The 26,686-nt window shown below is 40.9% G+C and overlaps 1 protein-coding gene across 1 annotated transcript; it reads left to right on the top strand.

Annotated features, from left to right (window-relative positions):
- The first annotated feature begins 56 nt into the window (after positions 1–56).
- cdc6 (cell division cycle 6) lies at positions 57–22,662 on the top strand. Its single transcript, XM_003222455.4, has 12 exons — positions 57–323; positions 3,233–3,427; positions 4,036–4,293; positions 5,625–5,824; positions 8,605–8,780; positions 10,872–10,978; positions 12,046–12,185; positions 14,231–14,331; positions 18,282–18,346; positions 19,442–19,659; positions 20,535–20,675; positions 21,495–22,662. The coding sequence occupies exons 2-12, from the start codon at positions 3,241–3,243 to the stop codon at positions 21,579–21,581; spliced, it is 1,680 nt and encodes a 559-aa protein (XP_003222503.2). The 5' UTR covers positions 57–323; positions 3,233–3,240; the 3' UTR covers positions 21,582–22,662.
- Positions 22,663–26,686: the final 4,024 nt, after the last annotated feature.

The following is a 26,686-nucleotide window of genomic DNA, read 5'->3' as shown; positions in this document are numbered from 1 at the left end:
TCCCTGTTCTAAAGCGCTTGACCTGAACGTTCTAATCTAACCGGAAGCCAGGCACTGGCCCTGACACTGCCTATGCGAAGAAAAAGAGCCTATGAGAGGTTTGGGTTTGGCGCGAATAGCGGCGATTGGCTGGGAGGAGGCGGAGCGCGCACTCCGGGGAACCAATGGGAGAGCTCGAGCGGGCGGCTAGCGCGCGCGCGCGCTCCGGCAGATGCAATTGTCATTCAGGAGGAAGGAGACAGCGAAGAGTTTGTTTGGCGCGGTTTCTCCGAGAGGGAGGCTGAGGAAGACTTAATTGGAATTAAAAGTTCCAGGACTGAAAGGTAGGAAAGAGTCCCGTTCCCCCATTATTCGTTAACAATTATTTAAAAAAGTACTATGAAGTAGCTACGACTTATGGAACTTCCTGCCACAAAACTTCACACGGTTTAAACGTGACTATTAAGGGTGGCTGTGGGTGTAGCTATACTGCAGAATGAATACAGTTCTACCCCACTGTAATTGCTATTCATATGCTTTAAAGCAGCAATATTTGCAATATATTACTATTATAATAACACATCATGCCAGGTTAACCCCAAAAAACTCCATCAGTGCTTAAAAGTTTGTTATGTTGGGCAAGTTTGCTCTAAATCAGGCATGGGCAAACTTGGGCCCTCCAGGTGTTTTGGACTCCCAACTCCCACAATTCCTAACAGCCGGCTGTTGGGAATTGTGGGAGTTGGAGTTCAAAACACCTGGAGGGCCCAAGTTTGCTCATACCTGCTCTAGATGCATCATCGGTGGGGTTCAGTGTGCTCTCTGGCTGTAGGGTAAACTACAACTCCCACTATAGTGAGTCAGTCCCCTCAAAACTCTCCAATAGGTTGAGTTACTCATGGGGGTTCTTTGTGCCAAGTTTGATCCAGGTCCATCATTAGTGAAGATCAGTTTCCCTGGTTGTGGGTGAACTACAACTCCCAGAAAGGAAGGTTAGTTGCTCCCAACCCCCCTCCCCAAGTAATCAAATTTCAGCATATCAGGTATGTGTGCAAAGTTTGGCCTAGATCCATCAATGTTTCGGTTCACAATGCTCTCTGGATGTACGGTAGATGAACTACAACTCCCTCAAATCAAAGTGAATTTCCTCCAGAGATCTCCAGTATTTTTTGTTGGTCATGGGGGCTCTGTGTGCCAAGTTTGGTCCAATTCCATCTTTGGTGGAGTTCAGAGTGCTCTTAGATTGCAGGTGAACTATACATCCCAGTACCTACAACTCCTATAAATCATGGAGAATTCTCCCCAAACCTTTCTAGTGTGTTCAGTTGCTGATCAATTCCTCTGTTTGCTGTGCGACATATAAAAGAATAGGAAAGGGTTATGGGAGAGGCAGTGGGCGGGGTCATGCAAATTCCACAGAAATGGAGAGTAAGAAACACTGGGATGTCTGTGTAGAGGAAACACATGACATCTAGGATGAAATTGTCCCCATATGACAATTCACTTGGGTGGTCAGCAGTATGGTGTTTGCGGAGGACATTAGCAGGGCTCTTGGACATGTTTACAATGCTCACTATAACCTGCAATGTCATTGGAGGGAGGGCCATTGATGTCTCCCAAGTAGTGGGAGCTATTGCTGTTTGTGGAGGCAGGAGGTTGTCTGTGTAAGTGGACATCCCAGCCACATACACACATAAATATTTTCACTTTTATTATGTGTGTACTTATAGATGTTATAACGACTTCTTTACTGAATGAGAAAACTTGGGGTTTCTGTTTACATTTTCCCCAAACTGTTTATTACTAAATAGTCATTAAACCCCCATGTATGGATGGCCAAAATGCTGAATACTAGAGATTTGGAGTAAGTAAGAACCTATATAATGTCCCAATTAAACAAATGTTTAGGTCATGATAATATCTGACCAGTGTAGAATGGAAGTTCATAGGTTTACACGCATCCTTCAGTTAACAGGTCTTCTGGCAAAGATATTTCTACAACCTTTTTTGCACACGTCACACCTCCTGTTCCTCAACCTCTTGTCTTGCTGAAAGGATTTTAGTAGCATTGGCATTGGGATGATGATGATGATGGGGACTGAGAAACATTCAACATTAAGTTGTAGCAGTGTGTCTGTTGCAATAAAACAGGGGTTCTCAGACTTTTAAAAACAGAAGGCTGGTTCAAGGTTCCTCACACTGTTGGGAGGGCGGACTATAGTTCAAAAATAACATGAAAACAACATGAATGAATTCATATGCACACTGCACATATGTTATTTGTAGTGCAAAAATGCAAGAACCATAAGGTAAAGGTTTCCCCTGACGTTAAGTCCAGTCATGACCGACTCTGGGGGTTGGTGCTCATCTCCATTTCTAAGCCGAAGAGCCGGCGTTGTCCATAGACACCTCCAAGGTCATGTGGCTGGCATGACTGCATGGAGCGCAAGAACAATATAATATCTAAAATGAAGAACACCTTTAACTAACATAAATTTACCAGTATTTCAATGGGAAGTGTGGGCCTGCTTTTGGCTGATGTGATAGTCAAGTTAATTAGGATTGTTGTTGTGTGTGCCTTCAAGTCGTTTTAGATTTAGAACAACACAAAGTCTAAAGTTTAGGGCAGGGGCCATATATTTATTGCAGTAAACAATGCAATAAAGATTGAACTGGAAAAGAATAAAATCCTACTGTAGATTAATGTGCCAGCCTACAGCATGCAGGGTACACTGTCAACTGCCTCCAGAATCTCTTAATAAATATTTCTGTGAACAAAACTCAACTAACTCGGTTGTTTCATTTAACCTGTGCATATTGTTAGTTTTGATTTTTTAAACAGGCTAAAACAGGTTGATTTGCTCTTTTTGTGGTGCTGTATTCCATCCTTTTCAGGTTATTTCTGCCTCTGATAGTACATTTTATTGAAGAAGGGAGGCCCCAAAACACATCTGATTTGTTAACTGAGATATACCTGTGTAGGGAAAGGAGTAAAACATGAACAAGGGACGGGAAATGAAGAGTCATTGGGAACTGAGATCCTTCCTGTTTTCCTGAACAAGAAGTGGACAGTATTCTATGCTCCAGCCCAGTCTCAGTGTTCTTACTCATGTAGGATAAACATTATACATAGGAATAATATAACAGTTGAGTTTTAAAAGGGGTGTTATATGCATGTGTCTGAGGCAGAGATTAGTTGTGTATGTTGTTTAACTTGTATACTGATACTTTATATGCTTCTCTTTGGTTTTAGTATCCACCATGCCTAATACCAGATCTAAGTCCCAACCCCAGAAACAGAATAAAATTGACTTTCCTAAGCGGAAATCAACTAGGACCCTTTGCCAGACTCTGGTTAAAGAAGAGGGTTCAAAGTTGGATTCAGTCCCAGCCTCACCACTCTCTTCTAAAAAGCAAGTCTTGCCTCTTAGCCCTCGCAAGCGTCTTGGTAAGTTGCCTTCCTCAATGTTTTCCAAAGCATCACTGGGCATGTATACTTTATATGTGTTTAAGTCGTCTTCTTGGTGCTAAAGTAACATGTGAGGCTTCTAGAAATTATGGTAGAAAGTGGGCCTATTTTCCAAAATACCACTGGGCTGACTTCATATGAGTTATAAGGTTTTCTTCTTGGTGCAAACTTGATATACGGGGCATTATAAAATGGGCCTTTGCTAGCATATACAGGCAGGCTCCAAGTTACAATTTGGTTTGTTCAGAAATTGAATTTGTAAGTTGGAACAGGTATATTTTTAAAGTGTAACTCCTGCCAAAATATATATCTTTTAGCTTTGAATAGCATGGGGGGGGCGCAACACCCCTGTGGTGTTTGTTTTGCTGTCTGTTCCCCCCATTCAGAAGATTTCACCTAGAAGAGCTAGAAGAAACTTGAAAGAAAAAAATCTTAAAGCATTTTTAGAAAGCCATGTTCTGTGGCTGGAGTAGGCCTTCTTTTGATTATGACATAGACTATCTTTTGTATCTGGATTCTTATTCTACTTCTACTTCTATTATTGTCTCTTGCCTTCTTCTTAGCTGAATGCCTTTTCCCTCCCACAGGAGATGAAAATCTCTGCAATGTAACGCAGTTGCTGCCTTGCTCCCCATCTAAGCAGAGTAAAAAAGAAAACATCTTTCTACCCAGTTCTCCAAAGGGACGAACTTTACTGTTCAATGAGCATTCGGCCCTCAAATCTCCAACCAGGTCTACCAATGCAGTTCCCTCTCCCCTCCGCAGAACTGAAGAGACTCCAACTTCTTTGCAACATCACTACCCTAAGAAAGAGCTGGTGTGTACTCGTCTTTTTAAGCAAGAAGGTATGTAACTACTATATCATATCATACACATTGAGGGGCTCTATTCTGCACATTTTCTGCTTCTGTAGATTTATTTGAAGGAACAATCAATCTGAGTTAATAGCTTGTCTCTGGGATCTTCCAAAGAGAGAGCTGTTGTACTTTGTTCTAATTCATACTTTTAATACGTTGTTTGTTGGGTTAGTTAATGTTGATGTTTGTGTGAATTTTACAGAATAAGAAAGTTAAGGTGATTTGTAAAATTGTTCCCACGAAAGAGCTCCGTGAAAGGGTTTGGGGATATAAGTTCTTGGTAACTTCACAGAACTGGTTTGCTTTGTTTATTTTATGGGAAGCCCAGGTCTTTGACACTTTTCTATCTGTAGTGCACATGTGATGGCAGGAAAGTGTAGAATTGTTTGTTTTTGGTTTGGGGGTTCTAGGTTAAACATTTCCCTGTAGGTTTTATTAACCAAGATAGTGATTAATCATTTGATGTTAGGAATATTCTAAGCATGTGGGCAGGGGTGCTATACATTCTACCAGATGTTCACCTAAAGAAATGTATTAAGAGCATAAAATAGAAGAACACAGTGTTTGATCAGACCAGGGTCTGAGTAACTGATATTTCTAATTATAGCCAATTAGTCCAGTAAAATACAGCTTAGACCCAGTATGCTGTAGTGATTCGAGTACCAGGGTTTCTATCTCCCAGTTTAGCTGTGGAAGCCCCTGGGCAACCTCAGAGGAAGGCAATGACAAACCTCTGTGAACAAATCTTGCCAGGAAATCCTGTAATGGGGATGCCATAAGTTAGAAATGACTTGAATTATTAACTTACTAAAATTATATGTGTCGCAAAAGCAATCTTCTACAGTAAGATTGTATTTATCATTCTAAACCATAGTTCCAAGATATATTACTATGTTTCACCATAGACACCTGAAACTTGGCATGACTATGTATTGATGATGTAAATTATGTTCTTACCTTTGGTATTGATGTATTTGTATTTTATTGCACCATCTGTATTGTTACATTATGAGTGCTCTGTAAGTCGCCCCAAATTCTTTCTGGGAGATGGTGACAGGAATAAAGTTTATTATTATTATTATTGCTGCTGCTACTACTACTACTACTATTGGTGTGAACATGAAGTTTATTTTGTTTCTAAGGTTAGCTAATGTAATATATTTGAATGTGTCAATTGAAAACTTCCTTAGCCAGTTTATGGTGAGTAGAGTCACTTCATGAATTTGATGCAGGGAGAGATTGACTGAGTGGCAGAATACATGGTGTTCTTTGTGTGCTTTTTGTTCAAAGATTATTCCATCTTAATTTTGTTTGTACAGGCAGCTGTTATCAACAGGCAAAGAGTCTCTTGCATACAGCTGTTCCAGATCAGCTGCATGCCAGAGAGAAAGAGACAGGTGTTCTCCACCGCTTCCTCCAGGTACATGTCTGTAAGGAGAAACCTGGAAGCCTTTATATCTCTGGTGCTCCCGGGACTGGGAAAAGCGCTTGCCTGAAGAGGGCTCTGCTGGACTTGAAGGTAACTATGGGGCCCTGAGTTCAGGTGCTAACATCTCCTTTTAATATAATACTGGAACATAGAATCTATATATATAAAATGGTAATGGAATCCCGGCACCGAGCAAAACAACAAAACTACATATCCCACAACCTCAAAATTTGCCAGCACAACCCCTCATCCCTGCCTCTGGGTTCATACAACTAAAATAAACAACAGGAACCACCACGGGGCCTAAAAACAAAAACACTCCATGTGCGCCTCCGCCACAACGAACCCCAGGCACGGAGAGAACAACCCCCTCCCCTCAACAGGCGCTCCCGCGCGCTTCCCTCTTCCTGCTCCGAGGCACCGCGACCAAGAAAAACCTCACCCAGCGGCCCTCAACATGGCACCAGGGAGGAGGGACCAGCAAGGCCTACACAGAGCCCCCCACCGCCGCCCTCCCTCTGGCGAGGCCTGGCCGGGACTGGGGCCGGGGGACGTGGCCAGGAGAGGGCCGGGAGGCCAGGCCTCCTCCCCGGCCACCCTCCTCCGGGACGACCTCCTCCTCATTGTCATCAGGGAAAGAGAGCGAGGTGGGAGGGAGGGGCCTTGCCCACGTTGCCCCCTCAAACAGGCACACTGAGGCCACGGAGGGGCGGGGGCCAGAAGGGAAGCAGGAAGAGTTCTCCCTCAATTACTTTCAGTTTCTCCTCCTCTACACCTCAATTCCAATACAGTAAAGTCTCACTTATCCAACATTCTGGATTATCCAACACAATTTGGTAGTCAATGTTTTAAATATATCATGATATTTTGGTGCTACATTTGTAAATACAGTAATTACTACATAGCATTACTGCGTATTGAACTACTTTTTCTGTCAAATTTGTTGTATTGCATGATGTTTTGGTGCTTAATTTGTAAAATCATAACCTCATTTAATGTTTAATAGGCTTTTCCTTAATCCCTCCTTATTATCCAACATATTTGCTTATCCAACATTCTGCAGGCCCGTTTATGTTGGATAAGTGAGACTCTACTGTAAAAACAATCACAACCACAACAATAATCATCAACAGCTTCACAGGCAAGAACCACCCAGGCACTGAAGCTGCAAGGCCATTCAGTGCTAATCAAGCTCGCCAATGGCAACATTCACACTTGGCCTCCAAACAGACAATACAGTAGAGTCTCACTTAGCCAAGCTTCACTTATCCAAGCCAGTCTGCCATTTAGTAGTCAATGTTTTCGAATTAAATGTTGCTATGTTTGCGTGCTACATTCGTAAGAACAGTAATTAATACATAACATTATTTTATATCATATGTAATAATTACTATGGTCTAATAAGAAAACCGAACAATAGAATCTCTAAAATCAGGACACAAAATTCAAAACAAAACTCAAAAGACAGGGACATTCCAAACACGGGAATTCCACACAGGAAACAATCAGGCCCAGCTAACACCTCCCAACAAAGGATTCCCTCAACCAGGAAACAGCCAGGCCTCGAATCTCCAGGGCCATTCAATACATTCAGAATGTAACTAATTGCAACATTCATACTTCCTGCACTCAGACTATTTATTGCTATTCGACCTGCCCAACCAACAATTCCACAAGGTAGAAAGCGGCCAGGCTTCAAAGCACCAACACTATTCACTCCTCTTCAACCTCTCAAACCAATATTTCCCCTACATAAAAAACCCTCACATTTGGAAGCCATCACACCACTCCGTCCCATTCAACCAGCCAAAGCAAAGAGGCCCATATATAGAAAGCACCCAGGCTTGGAAGCAGCGAGGCGATTCAGTGGAATTCTAAATGGCCACAGCAACGCGTGGCAGGGCACAGCTAGTTTAATATAATATTGGAACGTAAAGTTGTTGTGGAAGATCTAGCAAATTCCCAGAGAGGTTACCTCTTGAGGAATTTTCTAAGTCCTCTACAGCAGGGCTTCTTAAACTTTTCCGCTCAGGACCCGTTTTAGCCTGAGAAATGTTTACACATAAATGTGTATAAAATAGGTATAAAATTCAATCATTTCTTGATAACAAACCAGCATTTGCAATGCTTACTAAACGGGCTGATTTTTCTTTTTCCGAAATACATTTGAAGCATCTTCTGCAGAGTCCACGGTACAAGAGATTCATGTAACCATCTAAAACAACCACTAGGTGATGCTCAGAAAACTTTTCACTGATGCCAAATTTTTTCAGCACCTCATCATTGAGCTAAGTTAGTGGTTCTCAACCTGTGGGTCCCCAGATATTTTGGCCTTCAACTCCCAGAAATCCCACATCTGGTAAACTGGCTGGAATTTCTGGGAGTTCTAAGCCAAAACACCTGGGGACCCACAGGTTGAGAACCACTGAGCTAAGGAGATTTTATTTGGGGTTGGGACCCATAGTTTAAGAAGCAATGCTCTAGAGAAGGCATGGGCAAGCTTCGGCTCTCCTGATGTTTTGGACTTCAACTCCCATTATTCCTCATATCAGTAGCTGTTAGGAATTGTGGGAGGTAAAGTCCAAAACACCTGGACGTCGAAGTTTGCCCATGCCTGATCTAGAGCCACTTTATGGTAGCTTCCGTTAGAAGTCTTTCAATTCAATAGTATTCAATAGCTGTTATGCATAATGTCCTATTTCCACAGTAGGTTCAGGAGCAGGCATGGGCAAACTTTGGCCTTCCTGGTGTTTTGGACTTCAAACCCCATAATTCCTAACATCACCTCCCACAGATCACACTGTATTTTCATTACAGTGGCTATTGCAAAATTCTGTTCTATCTCATTCCTTTGTATCTCTCTTTGGCAGACTGAACTCATGGGCATTAAGACCATTGTTTTAAACTGCATGGCCTTGAGGAGCTCCCACGCTGTCTTCCCAGCCATTGCTGAGCAATTGGACCAGACTGGAGCCGACAGAGCAGCTAGGAGTGATGTCATCAGAAAGCTGGAGAAGAGGCTGACGTCAAAAGGCGCCCCTATGGTGTAAGTACAAACTTTTTGACAAACCAGAGCCCTATTTCATTTTTTTCCACTAGGAAGGTAGGATTTTAAAATAGAAACTAATCAGGAATTGCGTTTTTGTATTACGCATATTTTGTGAAGATGAGAGTTTCCATTATGGGGGTTTTTTTGTTATTATTATTAGGCTTGAAAGGAAAATGTTTGGCAAAAGCCATGTGATGGTGTCCTAGATTTTTCATCTGCTATGTATTATACAGCAAAGAGTAAGCAGGTGGTATCCTTCTGATAAGTGGAGTAGGTTCTTTACCGGTAAGATTAATTTGAACAAACAGTCCAGGAATAGGAGTTTAAAGAGGGATCATAGCCCTTCCTCATGCTCCCTCCTCACTTTAATTCCTTCCTCAGAGTATTCTTGAGACATTGAAGTTTGATTAGGATTTAATATTCTTAAGTAACTGCTCATATGAACCTGGACGTTCATAGAGTTACTAATGATGACAAAGTGAGACAGTTGCTAGATTTCTGCCTGGAGTACGCTGTAGAAATATGTGCTTAATAAAATGGTGTCTGTGAGATTTGTTATTCATCAGTCTTGGTGAAGCTGATGGGTACATGAATGGCTGGTTTATGGGGAGCTGAGTTTTTTTGTTTATGACTGTGTTGCCTTGAATCTATCCTCCTAATCCATTATTAGGATCTTATTGGAAACCTTGATCCCAGCAACACTGCAGATTGTAGTAGTTCTTTCTGTCTCAAAAACATGCCAGATACTAATAGCTGCAAAGTATTGTACTGTATGCAACAAACACTTACAAATGTATGTCTATTTGAATAAATAAAAAGAAAGAAAAATATATATAAAATGCCAGATTTTACAAAATAGAAGTAAGTCTTCTATTCCACATTTATTTATATAAAATATGTTTGTGTGAGAGATATAAAATTTCTAGCCATGCTAGAAATAGATTCTAGATTGAAAGTCATTTTGTTACTGCAAACATCAAATATATTAACTTGGTTTGCAAAATAATTAGTGTTTGGAAGAATGTACAGTTTGTTGAGACCGTAATTACAAAAGTAATATAAAAATATTTTTGTTGCTTGTGGATCTGTAATAAAACTGCAAGGCCAATGTGAACTATAGCCGATTTGAGTGTCTTCTAAGACAGAAAAAGCAAGATAATAATGATAATAAAAATAATATTGAGTATAGCTTTCATTGACAATTTACTAGGAACATGAAAACAGGAGTAAAAGGCAAAAAAATCATTAGCACTAATAAAACAAACCCCATATTTTGTCTCCTCCTCTATAGTGTTAACCAGGTATGAAAAACTAATTTCCATTAAAAATGTGGAAAAAGAAATCAAGATCAGAAATTGCAAACTAACAAATTATAGAGTTTTTCTTAATTTTTGTGTTTTCCGCCTGGGCCTTCACATTTAATTTAGATGTGTTTTGCGACAAAACTTCTTCAGAGGTCTGGATCTAATGTTAGTACCAGCTATAAAGTAGACACAGTGAATCAGTGGTGCTTATGTAAGTGTTAGCTTACTAACCGATAATTGAATGAGGGTAACGAATAAGTATAGATCATGGTAACTTAGAAAATATTATAAAACTGACAAATGATAAATGAACAACAAAAGTAAAAATGTACAGTTTTTAAAAAAAATCAGCCTCTGTTCATTTAATTGCAGAGAAAACAATCATGCATGGAACCAGCCTTGATTGACAGACTAGGAAAAACTGGCATCTTCTCCCTTGAGTGTCAAAAATGTATAACTGTAAAGCATTACTTCAATGTTTACTGGTTCTAGTGACTAGAAATATTTCTTTTGAAAAAGCAGATAAATTACTGCAATTTCAAAGAGTTTCTTCCATTTTTACCTATATAGTACCTAGCAACAGTGGAGTTTCGATCCTGTGGTGTCCACCCCATGGGGCTACTTGTAGTTGATGGGTTTTGATCATTGTTTAAATGCTTAGATGATGCAGGAAGGACTTTTGGGAGCTGCTGCCTTCCTTAACCTTGGATTATTTGTCAGATCTTCACATTACTTTCTTCTTAGCCTTAGAGGGATGTTGCTTACATGTTGGTTTGCTTTACAGTTTAGTTGTTTTAGATGAGATGGACCAACTGGACAGCAAGGGACAGGATGTTCTCTATACAGTATTTGAATGGCCTTCTCTACCCAACTCCCGCCTTGTTCTCATTGGTAAGTGTCAGAAATGCTGTTTTATATTATATTTTTGAGAGCAGCAATATCAGGAAAAGAGTAGAAATGATTCCAGGATTGTTAGTGGGTCAATTATATATTGTCCTTACTTATTTACTAACTTATTTATTTATTTGCACCTTCCCTTTTTTCCTATAAGAGACAAGGCAACTCATAACACTAAATTCAAAAGTATCAAGTAAAATGCTAAATTATATGACCAAGAATGATCTAACAATGCAAGCATTACAACACCTAAAATTATGTTTCTAGACCTCAAAATTAAATCAGTTAATGTATACAAAAGAGTTCATAATAAACAAACAGCAGTATCATAAAACATAACCTGTTGGGAGCATTTTGAAGTCTTACTTGAGCACATCTGGAGAGGTTTGTAAAAGCTTTTTTAGACAGAATATAAGAAGCCCAACACTTCAAGGGGTCAGAGGTGCAAAACCTTATGAAAAAAATGCCCCTCGCAACCTCTAGATCTTCCAGGGTGACTGGTCAATGTGTGCCAATAATTGACCATTGAATTGCATCTAAAGACAACATAATAATAAAATCTAAAAATTATGAAACTCACAAACTTTTGAAGGCAAAGAGCTTGACTGTACTTTTCAGGGAAACTAAGCAATTTCCTGCATGAAAAATGCAGGGCCATCCACCCATAGCCTCTGACTGATCAACTGATGCAATATAGACCAGGAGAAGACAAGTGTCTCCAGGATTGTAGCTCTAAGCTGCTTCATGGAACTTTTAAATCAACATAGGACACAAGAGTGTTGCTGATGCTTGAAGTCTTTGATGTTCATACTTCTTTGCTATACTTTTTGTCAGTAAGGTGTTGATGTGTTATGTGGGCTTCCTACTCATTTGTGTACTTGAATATTGCTGGTTTTCACTAGAGTGGGAGGTGAACTATATTTCAGAAAGCTGCTGGAAGATGGGTAATTTGGATGTGTTCTTGTTTCGGCCTTTTAAGAGCAAATTCATATCCATTCTGATGTAAGATTTATGAGGGGAAGAGTACCACTGTAGACCTTTAAATTTCTTTTTGTTCGCAGGCATAGCCAATGCCTTGGATCTCACGGATCGCATCCTGCCCCGCTTACAAACCCGCCCAAAGTGCAAACCCCAACTGCTAAATTTCCCCCCTTATAGCAAAGATCAGCTTGCTGCTATCCTTCAGGAGCGCTTGAAGCAGGTAAGATCTTGGCAACAAAGCCCCACAGTTTCAGTTGTAGCCTTAAGCAGCCAACAGAACGAGTAGCGACGTCCAATTTACAGGGTACGACTGAAGCATTACTTCTTTCAAAATCCAAAACTGTGCAGTTGAGGGCTGAGATAGTGGTCTGATGGTTCAGTATACACTAAACGTTGTTTCACACACAAAATTATTAGCATATGCAGTTACCTTCAGACTATGCATATAAGGTATATATGAATCATACATGAATTTTGTGTTTGGACATGGGTCCCATCCCCAAGATATCTTACGTATATGCAAGTGTTTCCAGAATCCCAGAAAATCTAAAATCCAAAACACTTCTGTTCCCAAGAGGCACACATCCTGTATTATTCATGTGTAGAATATATTCACTCTATGCTCTATCAGGAGCATCTTCAACATTTCCTACCACTGAGACTAAATCCAAGTAAGCTGCCGAATGGATTGAGCAGCCACTTCCTAAAGTTAAAAAAGATTATTAAGAGCTTGAGGAGATGGACTTGGACATAAGTAATAAAAGCTATTTGTGCTATACACATGCCCTATTACCAGAGTAAATGTAACTTCAGAAATGATACTTATACATACTGCAATATATATTTCCTTCTTTCCTGCCTTTATCTCAGTATGGGAGGCAGATTGCAACAAATTCAAGCTACGATCTATTGGATATAAAAGTTAAAATTTAAAAATTACAGATTTCTATCAAAAATTCTACTGAATTAAAACCATTTTAAAACACATTAAAATAGCCGGGCTCGGGCTGTGGCACAGGCTGGAGAGCAGCTGCTATGAATCACTACAGTGAATCACTCTGACCAGGAGGTCATGAGTTCGAGGCCCGCTCGGAGCCTATGTTTGTCTTGTCTTTGTTCTATGTTAAAAGGCATTGAATGTTTGCCTATATGTGTAATGTGATCCGCCCTGAGTCCCCTTCGGGGTGAGAAGGGCGGAATATAGATGCTGTAAATAAATAAATAAATAAATAAATAATACAAAAGGATGAAAACATAGCACATTTTGTTAGAGAAATCTATATTTTTTTAAAAAACTTACTTTGGATGAGTGGATCAAATAGACGTATCTGTTATTTCCATTTTGCTTTTCCTGCATGTTCCGTGAAAGATTCTGGAGGGAGCTACTGTGTACTTTTCCTGTTGTAGACCAAGGATATATGTATGTAACATTATGGAGAGAGGTGTGATAGGGTTTGGGGCAGAAACAGAATGTGGTGGCATATTCATAGAATCATAGAGCTGGAAGATGAGCCATCTAGTTTAACCCCTGCCATGCAGAAAAGCACAATCAAAGCACCCCTGACAGGTTGCTACCTGACCTTTGTTTAAAAGCCTCCAAAGAAGAAGCCTCCACCACACTCTGAGACAGATAGTTCCACTGTTAAACAGCTCTTTCAGTCAAAAAGTTCTTCCTACTGTTCAGGTTGAATCGCCTTTCTTGTAATTTGAACCCATTGCTCTTGAATCCTTGTCCATATAACATCTTTTCAATTATTTAAACATGGCTATCACGTTTCCTCTTTCCTCTTGATAAGTTTTATGCCTTTTACCTGCTTAAGTTACTAGCCTTTATGATTGTGAAGTTATGCCATAAACCTATGCATACGTATACGACCCAAACATGGTTGGTTGTAATCTTTAACAAATGTGGTGCGAGGAGACTAAAGGTTGCCATCTGCTGATAATTCGTTATCTGCCTGTCTTGACTTAATAACTTAACATCTGTGCCCATTCAATCTGTCTCATTGTTTCCCTCAGCTGAAGCCATATCTCTTCTGTTTGTTTCTTTACCTACCAGCTACATTGCTTTTTGATAGTAACAAATGTAGTAGGAATTCAGTGAATTCAAGACTTTGTTAGATTGAGATCATGAGGCTGAGGCAGCAGAGCTGGCCTTTTGCAACCCATGCCCAAGGCCTCTTGGTATTTTCTCTCAGAGGCCAGAAAGATGTCATATGAAAGAGCCTCCTCTTGTAACCCTCTGCTCCACTCTCTGTCCCTCAGGTGTCAGGGGAGCAGGTGCTGGACAACGCCGCCATCCAGTTCTGCGCTCGGAAAGTCTCTTCCATCTCTGGGGATGCCCGCAAAGCTCTGGATATCTGCAGGTGAAGAATATATAGCACTCTTAAAATTCAAGCTAATTACGGTGCATGAGATGTGATTTAAGGCTTCATTATGGCGTTTGGTCCCCCTGCTTGGGAGAGTGGAAGAAGCGGCCCTCATGCTTTTGTGGGAAGAAGGGAGGGTGCTGCCTCCTGGCTGTGTTAATGTCTGGAAATATTCACAGCCCATTACCTATGAAGGGTGAGAGGAATTGGTCCTCCCTGCTGCGATTATAGATTGGTTAATTACATTTGGATTGCAAAAGGCCCTCATTAACAGTGCTCAAGCAGACATCTTTATGGGGCTTGGAAGAGTTTTCTTTTCCCCGGCAAGTGAGTTTATCAGGGTTGCCATTCGCCTTCCCTGACCTCACTGTAGCATTAACTTGTTGGGCCTCTTCACCTGAATTTGGCTGAAAAGCAAATCAAAAATTGTTGTCAAAGGCTTTCATGAAATTTCAAAATGTCATACTGTAGCATAGAGACTCTGCGGGACAGTGCGTCTGGCAATTTTCAGCACTACAAAGCTAGGTCTTTTGTGTGTGTGTGTGTGGTTTAGACATCTAGTAGTTTGGGGAAGAGAATTGGCTTTAGATTACTGCTTCTTAAACTGTGGGCCCTGGCCCTTAATTCGATGTTGGGGTCCTGGAAAATTTGGCAACATTGTAATTATTTTTATTTATACCCCACTTTTTCTCTCCACAAGGAGACTCAAAGTAAACAGTAAGAGGCTTCTGAATGCCACCATTTACACAAATCTGTTAGCAACGTGCTATGTTCAGTTTTCTTACCTGTTTAGTTTTGTGATTGGTTGTGGTGGAGTAACTTGAATTTTTTGGGGTGCTGTCCCTTTTTAGTTTTTCTCCTACTGCCCATTGTTTAAACTCTACTGAGTACTACCTTTGTATTCATAGATGAGGTAAATTAAGGTACCTTTGAGCTAGTAAAATCTTACTTTGTTTCCTTCCCTAAACACCATGTTTTGGCATTCAGTGATGGCAGGGTAATGACTTAAGTTCGGATCTCCAATGACAAATATGCTATCCAGCTGCTGAGCCTTTCACTCTACCAGCAGAATACCATTTCTGCCACTTCTTGCAGCCCTTAAAATGCCCTTTTATGTTTATGCAATGTAAACTAACAGCTCTTAATTTGGCTAGATCATTCCTCCCTTCTCCCCCCTTCAAATATGATTATAAAAGCTAGCAAAGACATCAACAATAGAAGCCACACAGTGCCCTTAAATGTACTTGGGGCTATTTCAAAACAACTAATACTGTTTTGTAACTACTGATAATTTAAGACAGATGTTTGGTCTTTTAACCTAAATGATATTTTAGCTGAAGAATAGTTGTCAACTTAAAGAGATTTAGTCCTGCCTCATGCCACCCATCAGGTGTCCAAATTAGATGGGTTGGCAGGGAGGCCTTGGGTGGAGGACTGCCTCTAGCACCACTTCCACTGTAACAAATAGAGCGTTATTCTCATTAAGAGGCAAGATAGTAATGAGCTCCCATTAATGGCCTGTGCATGCCACACCAGGTCTCCTTCCTCTTTGTGTAGCGCATGCTTGCATAGTTTTCCTCTTGTGACTCTTCATCGCTGCTTGGGAGCACTGGGGTGAGAAGACGTGGTAGGGATGCAAATAGAATAACCACCCAGTTTGAGGACATGGAGGGGGTGGTTTTGGTATCTTATTATGGTAACAGACCCCGTATCAGGCCATTGGATTTTAGCTGGTGGTCAGAGCCCAAAACTGGATCCAGCCTAGGATAGGATGTTCCAAACTTGTTAGAGCAGAAAGATGAAGATAATGTAAAGGGATGAGAAAATAGTAGAGCAAAGGTGGGGTGGTTCAGCTTTTAAAAGGCTTTAAATGCTCCAAATGATTGTTCATTTTCTGTCTACAAAAAGGGTTTCTTCAGTGTCTAAAATTACATTTGGAAATAAAATCAATTAAATAAAAGGGTAAAAAATTAGGTGAGAGAGGCAGCCAGGGTGATATAGCTGTCCAAAATCCTTTTTTAAACGCTGCGTGGCCCTCCAGCTGCTGAAAGGTGCCCACCTTTTAAAGCAGGTGGATGAGGAAAGAGATGCAAAAATTAATATACTGACAGTCCCCAAGTTGCAAACCTGAGAAACTATGGATGGTCAACTGTGGCCTCCTTTGTTTGTTTATTTATTTACTGCAACTTCCATAATTCCTCACACTTAGTTATGCAGGTTGACGGTAGTATACAGCCAGTCCTCAAATTACAAACATCAGACTTACAAATGACTCATGATTAAGAACGGGGGTGAGACAATGGGAAGTGAGAGAAATCTACACCTCGGAAGGGAAAGCCACTCCTGAACGAAGTATCATGGCGAAGAGTTGCCTCCACTGCAGCTTTATCACCAATCCTTGTTTCCACAGCAAGACAATTTTTTCAAAATCCAATTACTACAGGGACAGATGAAATGTTGAAGCTGGCTTTAAGTTAAAGATGGCTTCTAGTCTGAAAAATGTTGAAGGTGAGCTGTTCTACAATACTTAGACCAATAGTTGAGTCTTAGCTTTATAGATACCAATACAAAATAAAGCAGTAAGAATACAAAAAAAAATTGTCATAGACAAAACAAAGGAGAGCTGCAGATAAACCATCAAAAAGCCAAGTCAGTTAATTAAAATATCTGGACAAACCAAAACAGACCCCTTACGCTACTCTCAATAAATTCCTCATCTTATATTGTGTTAAATATATGATTATTCAAATTCTGTATGTGATTAAGATTCCTCTTTCTAAGGAATGAGGTTGGATTAAAATTATCCTAATTATGAGCAAGTGTACTTCAAGGCAAATGAATATAACTTTTCAGTACCAATTAGGTTTAGATTTGGGAGGTATTGGTTTGTCTTGTCTTTCTCTGGCCTAACTAAGGCTAAAATGGCATTAATGTGCCGGTGTTAGGTAATCTGGTCTGGTAGCAAGGGGGGGGGGGGGGTTAGGGGTTCAGCATCCCCCGCTGAAAGTTTTCAGGTTTAAAAAAAAACCTGGTTTATTCATGAATTTTAATTGGTTAACAAAATCCCCTTGCTATGTTTGTGAGAAGCAAATTTAAGAGTACCTCCAGAACTGCAAGCACTATCTCAACCAAATATTGATTGTGTTGTCAAAGGGTTTCATGGCCAGAATCACTGGGTGGTTGTGCATTTTTCGGGCTGTATGGCCATGTTCCAGAAGCATTCTCTCCTGACGTTTTCCCCACATCTATGACAGGCATACTCAGAGGTTGTGAGATATATTGGAAAACTCAGCAAGGGAGATTTATATATCTATGGAAGGTTCAGGGAGAAAGGACTTAGAGTATTTTAATACTGGTAGCCAGATTTTGTTCATTTTCATGGTTTTCACCTTTCTGTTGAAATTGTCCACATGTTTGTGTATGAGCAAAATATGTGATTAGAATTGGAGGTGATTAGTACAGAAGCTCATGCAATGTGATGGTGCTGCTGAATTTTTGACAGGGTAATGCATTTGAAGGGCTTAAAGCAGTGGTTCTCAACCTGTGGGTCCCCAGATGTTTTGGCCTTCAACTCCCAGAAATCCTGGCTGGGATTTCTGGGAGTTGTAGGCCAAAACACCTGAGGACCCACAGGTTGAGAACCACTGACTTAAAGGTACTGTCCTATCTGATTTTGAAAGCTAAGCAAGGGTTAGCTTTGGCTAGCACTTTGATGGGAGACCGCCAAAGAATACCAGGTGCTGTAGGCTGCATTTTAGCAGAAGGAACTGGCAAACCCATTTCTGTACATTCTTTGCCTTAAAAAACTATGAGCTTCATGGGGCTGCAATAAAGCATGTACACGCACTGTATATTTGTACCAAAACAGTGAGATGGGCTGTCTGCAATTTAATTAGATGATAACATGTGTAAAATACTAATGATCTAAAATGTATGTTTATCCTTAGGAGGGCCATTGAGGTTGTGGAATCTGATGTGACGAGCCAAACTGTGCTGAAAGTCCCGTCTGCCTGTAAGTAGCTTCTCCCCATTCTTCCCCCTAAGCAGATGCTCGGCTGCTGTGCCTCACTGTCATGTTTCATTAATTGTTTCTCCTGACCCTGATTGGTTGCACTTCTTCCCAGGGACTTATTTTAGCCTTACTGGGAGGAAGGAATGATCATGCAGCTGGCTGGCAGAAAAGTTAGTTTCCCTTCCGGCATTAGTGAAGCAGACAGCCCTGAAGAGGGAGGCTGCACCTGCTCCCTGCCTTTCCTGTCTGGGTCCTGGCTTTAAGTGCACCTAGTACCACGTGAATACAGGTGCAAAACAGATACATTAAGGGATTTGGAAACAGGAATCTCTCAAACAGAGTTTGAAACATTTTACACACTGTTTGTAGTGAAGGTCTGGTGCACTCTTCTTAAACTGTGGGTCCTAACCCCTAATGGGATCCCCTTAGCTCAGTGTTGGCAACAGTAAAATGGCTTTTTTAGACATTTACATTAATCTGTTGTACCATATTTACTGTGGACTCTACAGAAGATGCTTCAACTATACTTCATAAAAAGAAAAAAATTAGCCTGTTTAAAAATCCTTGCAAATGCTGTTTTTTTTAAACAATGAATGTTTGATTTCATACCTGTTTTATATACTTGGGTTCAATTCAGAATTTCTCAAGCTGAAAGAGGCATGAGTATGGAACAGTTTAAGAAGCTCTGGTCTAATGAAGCAATTGGTTTGGGTTTTACCTACGTATTCATTTGCTATAACGTATTTGTGATTTGTATCCTTTGAAATTAGAGGATAAAGACTCCGTGCATTGGGGGCTATGCATGTTCTGAGTGTACAATAGAGTTACTGCTGCTGAGGCTACACAGATCTCACTGTAATCAATGCTTGAATGGAAGACTGGTCAGAAACTCTTTGTGGTCTCTACAACACATGTACACATGGGGATTGTTCTGCACCAATATCATTTTAAACCATCCAGTGCTGAGTGGAGACTTTTTACCAGAGGTCTCTCTCATATTGCATCTTTACTTTTATCTGTGCAATGCATTATAGGCTCTATTTTTCCTCTTTATCCATCCAATCACAATTCATTTTCTGATTTCTCCCGCCTCAGGCAAATCCCATTCTAAACCAGCCACAGAGTTGTCCGTCCCCAAACGTGTGGGATTGCTCCATGTCTCCCGTGTGATCTCTGAGGTGTATGGCGATCGAATGGCAGCTAACAACACCTGTGGTGATGCCGATTCCTTCCCCTTGCAACAGAAAATCTTGGTCTGTTCTCTGCTGCTCTTAGCCAAGCATCAGAAATCCAAAGAAGTGACTCTCGGAAAGGTGCGTGTGGAGACCCACCAACACTTCTCTTTCATCTGTTACCACAATTTTACTTGCCAGAAGTTGTACAACTACAATAGTGAGATAGAGGTGTGCATGCAGAATGAGTGAGTCATAGCACGGTTCCACTTTTGAAAAAATTAGCTGTCTGTGCAGAACTTAAAATACATAAGGAAGTAGGAAATGGGAATATTTAAAGGAATCAGCACTATCTGCATCCTCCCCCCCCTTAAAAAAAACCCTTGGGAGTTAATGAGGGCCATTTACTCAGAGAATAAAGTTTTACTCACAGACTGAATTACTTTAAGCATGTTCACTGCATGCTCTATACCTCTAATCTCTCTCCTTATCTGCCTTCCTGTCCCACCACAGAACGAGTAGGATTTGTCAAGGAGATAGTAGAGAGAAGCTCTTTCATAAAATGTTGGTTTTTGCAGAAATGACAGATGAAAAGGGTGAGGGCATAAGTGTTTGAACTCCTCAAGCTGAGACTGTTAGTGTCCCAAGACCATCCACTTAATTTGTGGCTGAATTGGGGATTTAACACCATATTCTGTATATATTTTTTGCAGTTCCATTCAAAAGGTTTTTGTTTCTCTTTTGACCAGTTCTTCAGGGCATTTAAAAAAGAGGAGAATATAGTATCAGAGCTAGAATGACAGAAGTATGGAGCAGATCTAATGTTTGGCCTTGTAGCAACTTCTTTGGTTGAGCTGTGCAAGACATAATTGAGAGGGGGGCATTGTCGCATTACAAGCCGTAGATCTATAACAAGCTAGCCTGATCCACTTGGATGAAGACAAGGAGAGAAGCTTCTTGTCCATATCTCCTGAATTAAATAGCTCCAGGTTTTCACAAATATTTTCTCCTTTCAGCTGCATGAAGCTTACAGCAAAATCTGCCGAAAGCAGCAAATGGGAGCTGTTGACCAGTCAGAGTGCCTTTCACTCTCAGGCCTCTTGGAAGCCAGGGGTATTGTGGGGCTGAAGAAGGCTAAAGAAGCCCGACTGACAAAGGTGGTATTATTATTATTATTGCTGTTGTTGTTATTGTTATTATTATTAGATACACTACAAGATTAGTACACAGCAAACAAGATCACTATGCTGGCTGTTGTATTGGATCATAAGTCAGACACTTCCCAAGTATCTAGGACTATATGATGTATCAGGGAATAATGCTGGTTTTAGAATATTTTAATACTGGTAGCCAAAAAAACCCTCTAAAATAAGGACATTAAATAAAGAACAACACTTTGAAAACAGGGGAATTCTAGACATGAAACAATCAGGTCCAGTTAACACCTCCCAACAAAGGATTCCCCCAGGCCTTGAAGCTGCAAGGCTTTTCAATACTAATCAAGGTGATTAATTGTAACACACTTTCCTCAAACCAACAAGAGCTCTTCCTTCCACGCTGGAACTTCCACAGATAAATAATCCTCACTTGGGTATGTCTGCCATAGATGTGGGTGAAACATCAGGAGAGAATACTTCTGGAACATGGCCATACAGCCCGGAAAACTCACAGCCACCCTCTGTACTGATTTCTGAACTATTTGGGTGATTCCATCCTTGATACTAAACAGGCCTAAGCAAAAGCAAGATTCTTTGCCTTGAAGATAGGTAGCCTTGGAGTTAAACTCATCTTTTAAAATGGTTTGACAATGATGTTGATTAACAGCACAGTGCCCCTTATTCCTCAATCTTATGTTGTGATGGGAATCATGTGATCCTTGATCTACACTATGTTTTTTATTATTTTTTATTGATTGTCATGTTTGGACAAAATGAATGCCTCCCAGTTCCTGTTGTAACACATCCCTTTCTTTCCAGGTCTTCCTAAAGATCCAAGAGAGGGACATAGAGCATGCTCTCAAAGATAAGATCTTGGTTGGAAGTATCTTGTCTGCAGGCCTTTAGACTGGATCCCGAACTTCTTTTGTGCAGCGGATGATCCTAACAGTATAATTTCTTAAATAAAAGTTTCCTTTGACCATATCACTGGTGGAATAAACTCCAGTTACTAGGACTTTTAAAACGGTACCCATAAATGTGTGCTGTCATGATTGTTGGTGGTTTGTCCCTAAACTGTTCAATGTTCCAATAACAAATAACAGCCTTTAGAAGGGTGGAAGGATGCCAGTAATGCTTAGGAGGTGGGCTTTCATGCTTCTTCAGCACATCACCCTGCATTAGCCCCTTGACTCCTTTTTGGATTTCAGAACTATCTTCCTCTTCAGTTCCCCCCCAAAGTTTCCATCCTTTTCCTCTGCTGTCGCCCTAGCCTTCTGTATACAAACTGGAACTGCTTGTGTCACTCCTGGGATGTCTTTGCCTGTCTGTCTTCAATACTGGAGATGAAAGAGGATGAAGGCTGTCGGCAAGAGAGCCCATTTGCAGAAACAAAACCATTAACGTCACAGGAGGAAATAAGAAGGCCGCAGCTTCTCTTGTGAGCTCCTTTGAAGTCAGACTGTTTCCGTGAAACAGATGTCACTCATACTGAGGCTTAGCATCGCAAGAGCTGCAGTGGGGCTTAGCAGGACACACCACACACACATGCACACACCCCAAGGGCTCTGAGCATCTTAGCGTTTATGAACTGTGGATACAGCCTTTGCGCTAGAACTGGTTTATCCCAGGGCACAGTGCTGATCTGTTTCATTTCCAAGCCACTTCATGCAAAGAGCTGATTGGTTTTCTACCTTTGTGTGAATCTTTAAAATCCTTACTAAGCACACAGGGGTGACCTTTGTGTCTACCGTGCAGATATGTATATGTTACAGGACCATTAAAAAAACCTCAAAAAATTCCTTTCACGTTTGAAGTGCTGCATGCTTTCCTACTTTGGATTGGCTTTCAGCCTCATGAGAAGGGAGATGAATCAGGCTGATGAATGCATTTTGAAATCTGTACAGCTGGATGTTTTTAACTCTCAGAGTATTGACATAATTGAATTGGATTTTTCTCTGACTTATACATTAAAATAATCTGGTTTTGATGTGTAGAATGTTTATTTTTGTTTGGCTTGGCTGCTCTCATGTTCACAACTTGGAGCTGGTCTGCGAGGATTCAGATGGGTGAAGCATCTTTGCCAAAGAATCCTGATTTCTGTCCTTGATGTCGCCTGGTATTATTTTTTTCTAGTGGCTTCATAAATGAGAGAGAAGCCACGATTAATCTTTTGCCCATTAGAGTAGGGGTGCAATTATGTCTGAGGCATACATGGCCTGCTGATTGTAGTCCAATACCCACAGGGCTGGTGCTGTGCGTTGCCTTGAATGTCACGATGTACTTGAAATGGTGGCTTTCTTCCTTACATGCTACACTTGCCTTGTTCCAGGATTGTGTATGCATTCATTATCCATCACAGTTGCTTCTGCCCAACTGAAGAGAGACCAAATTTTGGAAGCATGCTCTTGTCACAGGTGGTTTTCCCTTGTTATGTGTGTAGCCAGCTGGCTTCATAACGTTACTTATAGGTTTTTTTTGGAGGGGGGGTAATTTCTGAAAGCATGGGGAAAGCATTAAAAATGGTAAAGTGGCAACAGCAGCAGTTCAGAAGCTTCTAGTGCCAGCAGTAGAGTGAGTGAGCTTAAGCAATGCAGGAGCAGAGTTAAGCTTAAAACTCTGCCCTGGGGTGTGATGGAGGCTTTTAAGCAGAGTCTGGATGACCATCTGTCGGGGGTGCTTTGAATGAGATTTCCTGCTTCTTGGTAGGGGATGGCCCATGAGATCTCTTCCCACTCTGTGATTCTATGACTATATTCAAAGAACAAGACAGAGGTACTCTTGGTCAGTTGAAAGGCTGAACAAGAATTAGGGTTACAGCCTGTGCTGGACAGGGTTACACTCCCCCTGAAATCACAGGTTCGCAGCTTGGGTGTTCTCCTGGAATTCCACGTCTCGGTGGTGGCCAGGGGAGCCTTTGCACAATTAATACTTGCGTGCCAGCTGCACCCATACCTTGGGAACCCAAACTTGGCCACAGTGGTGCATGCTTTTGTTGCATTTCCTATAGACTACTGCAATGTGCTCAAAATAGGGCTTCCTTTGAAGACTGTTCGGAAGCTTCAAGTTGCTCACCTGAGTGGAGTACAGGGAGTGTATAACCCCACTGTTACGCCAGTTCCACTGGCTGCTGGTCTGCTACCGTTCACAGTCAAGGTGCTGGCTTTGGCCTATAAAGCCCTAAACGGTTCCCAGTTTACCTGTCCAAACTTATCTCCATCTATGAACCACCACAGAGGTTAAGATCTGGGGAGTCCCTGTTCTCGGTCCCGCCTCCTTCACAGGCACGACTGGCAGGGACGAGAGACGGCCTTCTTAGTGGTGGCCTCTTGCCTGTGAAACTCCCCAGTAAAATTAGATCAGCACCTTCCCTCTTGGCCTTCAGAAAGAAACTGAAAATTTGACTATGGGACCAAGCCTTTGGAGAACAGTCAGTGCAATAAGCAGCAATGAAGTAAGCGTAATATGATTGAAATGGCTCCTTGACTATGGCTTCGGATTTGTGTGGTTTTAATAGCAGATTTAAATGTATTGATGGACTGTAATAATTATGCCATGTTGGATTTGTCGTTTTTATGGCATTGAATATTGCTAACTGGAAGCCGCTCTCGAGTTCCCTCAGGGTGAGAAAGAGCGGGGTAAAAATATAGTAAAACTAGCTGTGCCCGGCCACGCGTTGCTGTGGCAAAGTGGTGGTGGTATTGGTTAAAAATTGTTGTGTAATTTTTATTTGACGTTATTTGTATTTTTTAATTAATTTTATTGTAAGTTATCTTTTTATTTATTATATTTTATTATTTTCTTGTATTATTTTTAGTTATTTTCTGTTATTATAGTATGTTATTGTATTAATTTTTTAGTGTTTTTTATTATTTTTTATTGGGTTGCTAGGAGACCAAGTTGGAGGAGCTTAGCCTTCTAACTGGCAGCAATTGGATAAAAGCAATTATTCCTCTCCCTCTAATTAGGACTTTATTTTTCTTTTCTTTTTGTTGTATCAACCTAGAGCCGTGGATGATGGGTTGTGTTGTCACATTTTGAGGTTGGGGGGCCTGTAGTTTTGTTGTTTTGTGGGTCGCCGTGATGCCATCACTCTTTTATATATATAGATAAATATTTAGGTATGAAAGTAAACAAGACCTACATATTTAAGTCACAGCAGACATCTTCTCTCCATGTTCACAGAAGAACAAAAATGAAGGACTCAAGGGTTTACCATGTACTCAGAAAAGGAGGCGTGCTCCTGAGATGACTCGGTAACAAGAAAGGTGATAGGAGGAAAGAAAGAAGGGCAGGCAGTCAAAGAGTCACAGGATGTGGTTAAGTTCCGACAACTGATACCTTCAGTTTTCTCCATGTTACCTCTTTATATTTTTATGCTACTGGGATCCACATTCCTAAAACTATGCTTTTAAGAAGAATGGCCATGGCAGGAGACACGTAACATGTGGAGTTTTGGCACCTCAAATGGCCTTGGCAACCCCTTTTTCCAACAGCAGAATGGGATAGACTTGACCCATCTGCAGCCCTCATGGCTGGCTCCTGTTAACCACAGTGGCATCGGGTGTGAAAATCCGTGACAGCGTTAAGAGAAACCAGCCCCTGTAATAAAAAAGATTTTGTGCTTCTGTCTCCCAGGCAAACCCATGGATGGTTAACCCTTGCCATACTGCTGAAGCCTATTATAATCACAGGAGTTGAATGTTGCCAACGTATGAAGCTCCCACTTTTCTTCCTCTCTTCCTTCAATCATTGCTTCTACTGTGCGTAGAAAAAGTCTTAAGACTCTAGGCTTGTACCATTAGCAAAACATGCAGCTGTTAGTGAGCCAGTTTCCAAAGAGTTAAAGGCCTAGAGCAGCCACAGCTAATAGAAAGCAGGCTTCAGGAAGGATTGAGAGCAGATGGGCAGCTGGATTTTAAATCAAATTTTGCTGGCTGCTAGGACCTTGAAAGTGAAGCAGCACTCAGTGCAGTGTGAATATCCATTGTCCATTTTGTATGTACTATTTTTTTTCATTTTGAAAAAGACAGGTTAAAAAAACTATCTGATTCCAGGATCCATCCACTTGGGAGTGGATATGAAAAATACCAAAAATCTATACAAACGCAGAATAGGGAGGAATGAACTAAAAGAGGAACGAAGTGCTATATAGAATCATTTGAACCCTGTAAATTGAATGCAAATCCCCCTCACTCCGCTTTTGACACTTCTGTTTAGTGCTGACCCTATTTGTTTATTTAAAGAGGTTTTATTCTGTCTCTCAACCAACAATGACTTCTGAAGCAGATTATGTAGTCAATAACACAAGGCAGTCCCTGCCTTCAGTCTAAAAAAGACTCTGCAGGAAAGGAGAAAAAGGAGAGGAAGGAAAGAGGAAAACAGCAAATCTTTCAACAGCTTTGGAGGAATGCCTTGCTTCCCACTGCATCTCATTCTCCCAAAGCTGGTGATTTGATCGATGAGCCTTTGCAGAGGTGGTCCTTCAGAAAACTAGACGAAAGCGCAGAAGCTAGATTTTTCATCACTATAAATTTGAGCTAAAGTTTAGGACTGAGGCATTACGATTTCGGAAGTCCGTGCAATAATTTGTAGCCGGGGAGAGCTGTCTTAGTATTTTGCGGCAAAAAACCAGCGGAGATTTGTGGCACTAAGCGTAAAAGGTTTTATTTGGTGTAAACCTTTTCTGGATGGCAGACCACTTCATCAGATTTATGGAGTGTAGTGAGGCTGTGCCACAAGCATCTGATGAAGTGGTCTGTAGTCCATGAAGATTGTATCCCAAATAAAATCTGTTCATCTTTAAAGTGCCATAAGTACAGGAATTATGTGTTTGGGACAGGTTGTATCTCCACCACCACCACCCTGCCTTTTTAATTATTGTTCTTTCTGAACGCTTTAAAATATACTTGGCTCTTTTCTAAATATAAGAGGCAGTTGTCGGTTATGTTTTGAGTGGGGAGAGGAGTGAAATTATTTACATGGCAAGGAAAATTATTCCAACATGGCTTGAA

Source organism: Anolis carolinensis, chromosome 6 (assembly GCF_035594765.1).
Source record: "Anolis carolinensis isolate JA03-04 chromosome 6, rAnoCar3.1.pri, whole genome shotgun sequence".
Lineage (NCBI taxonomy): Eukaryota > Metazoa > Chordata > Lepidosauria > Squamata > Dactyloidae > Anolis > Anolis carolinensis.
The sequence above is the reverse complement of the archived record's forward strand: the minus strand, read 5'-3'. Positions and strand labels throughout refer to the sequence as shown.

Coding starts and splice junctions, on each gene's coding strand:
- cdc6 (XM_003222455.4), top strand. CDS start 3,241: ATGCCTAATACCAGATCTAAGTCCCAACCCCAGAAACAGAATAAAATT. Junction 3,428..4,035: donor TAGCCCTCGCAAGCGTCTTG/GTAAGTTGCCTT, acceptor TCCCTCCCACAG/GAGATGAAAATCTCTGCAAT. Junction 12,186..14,230: donor TTCAGGAGCGCTTGAAGCAG/GTAAGATCTTGG, acceptor TCTGTCCCTCAG/GTGTCAGGGGAGCAGGTGCT.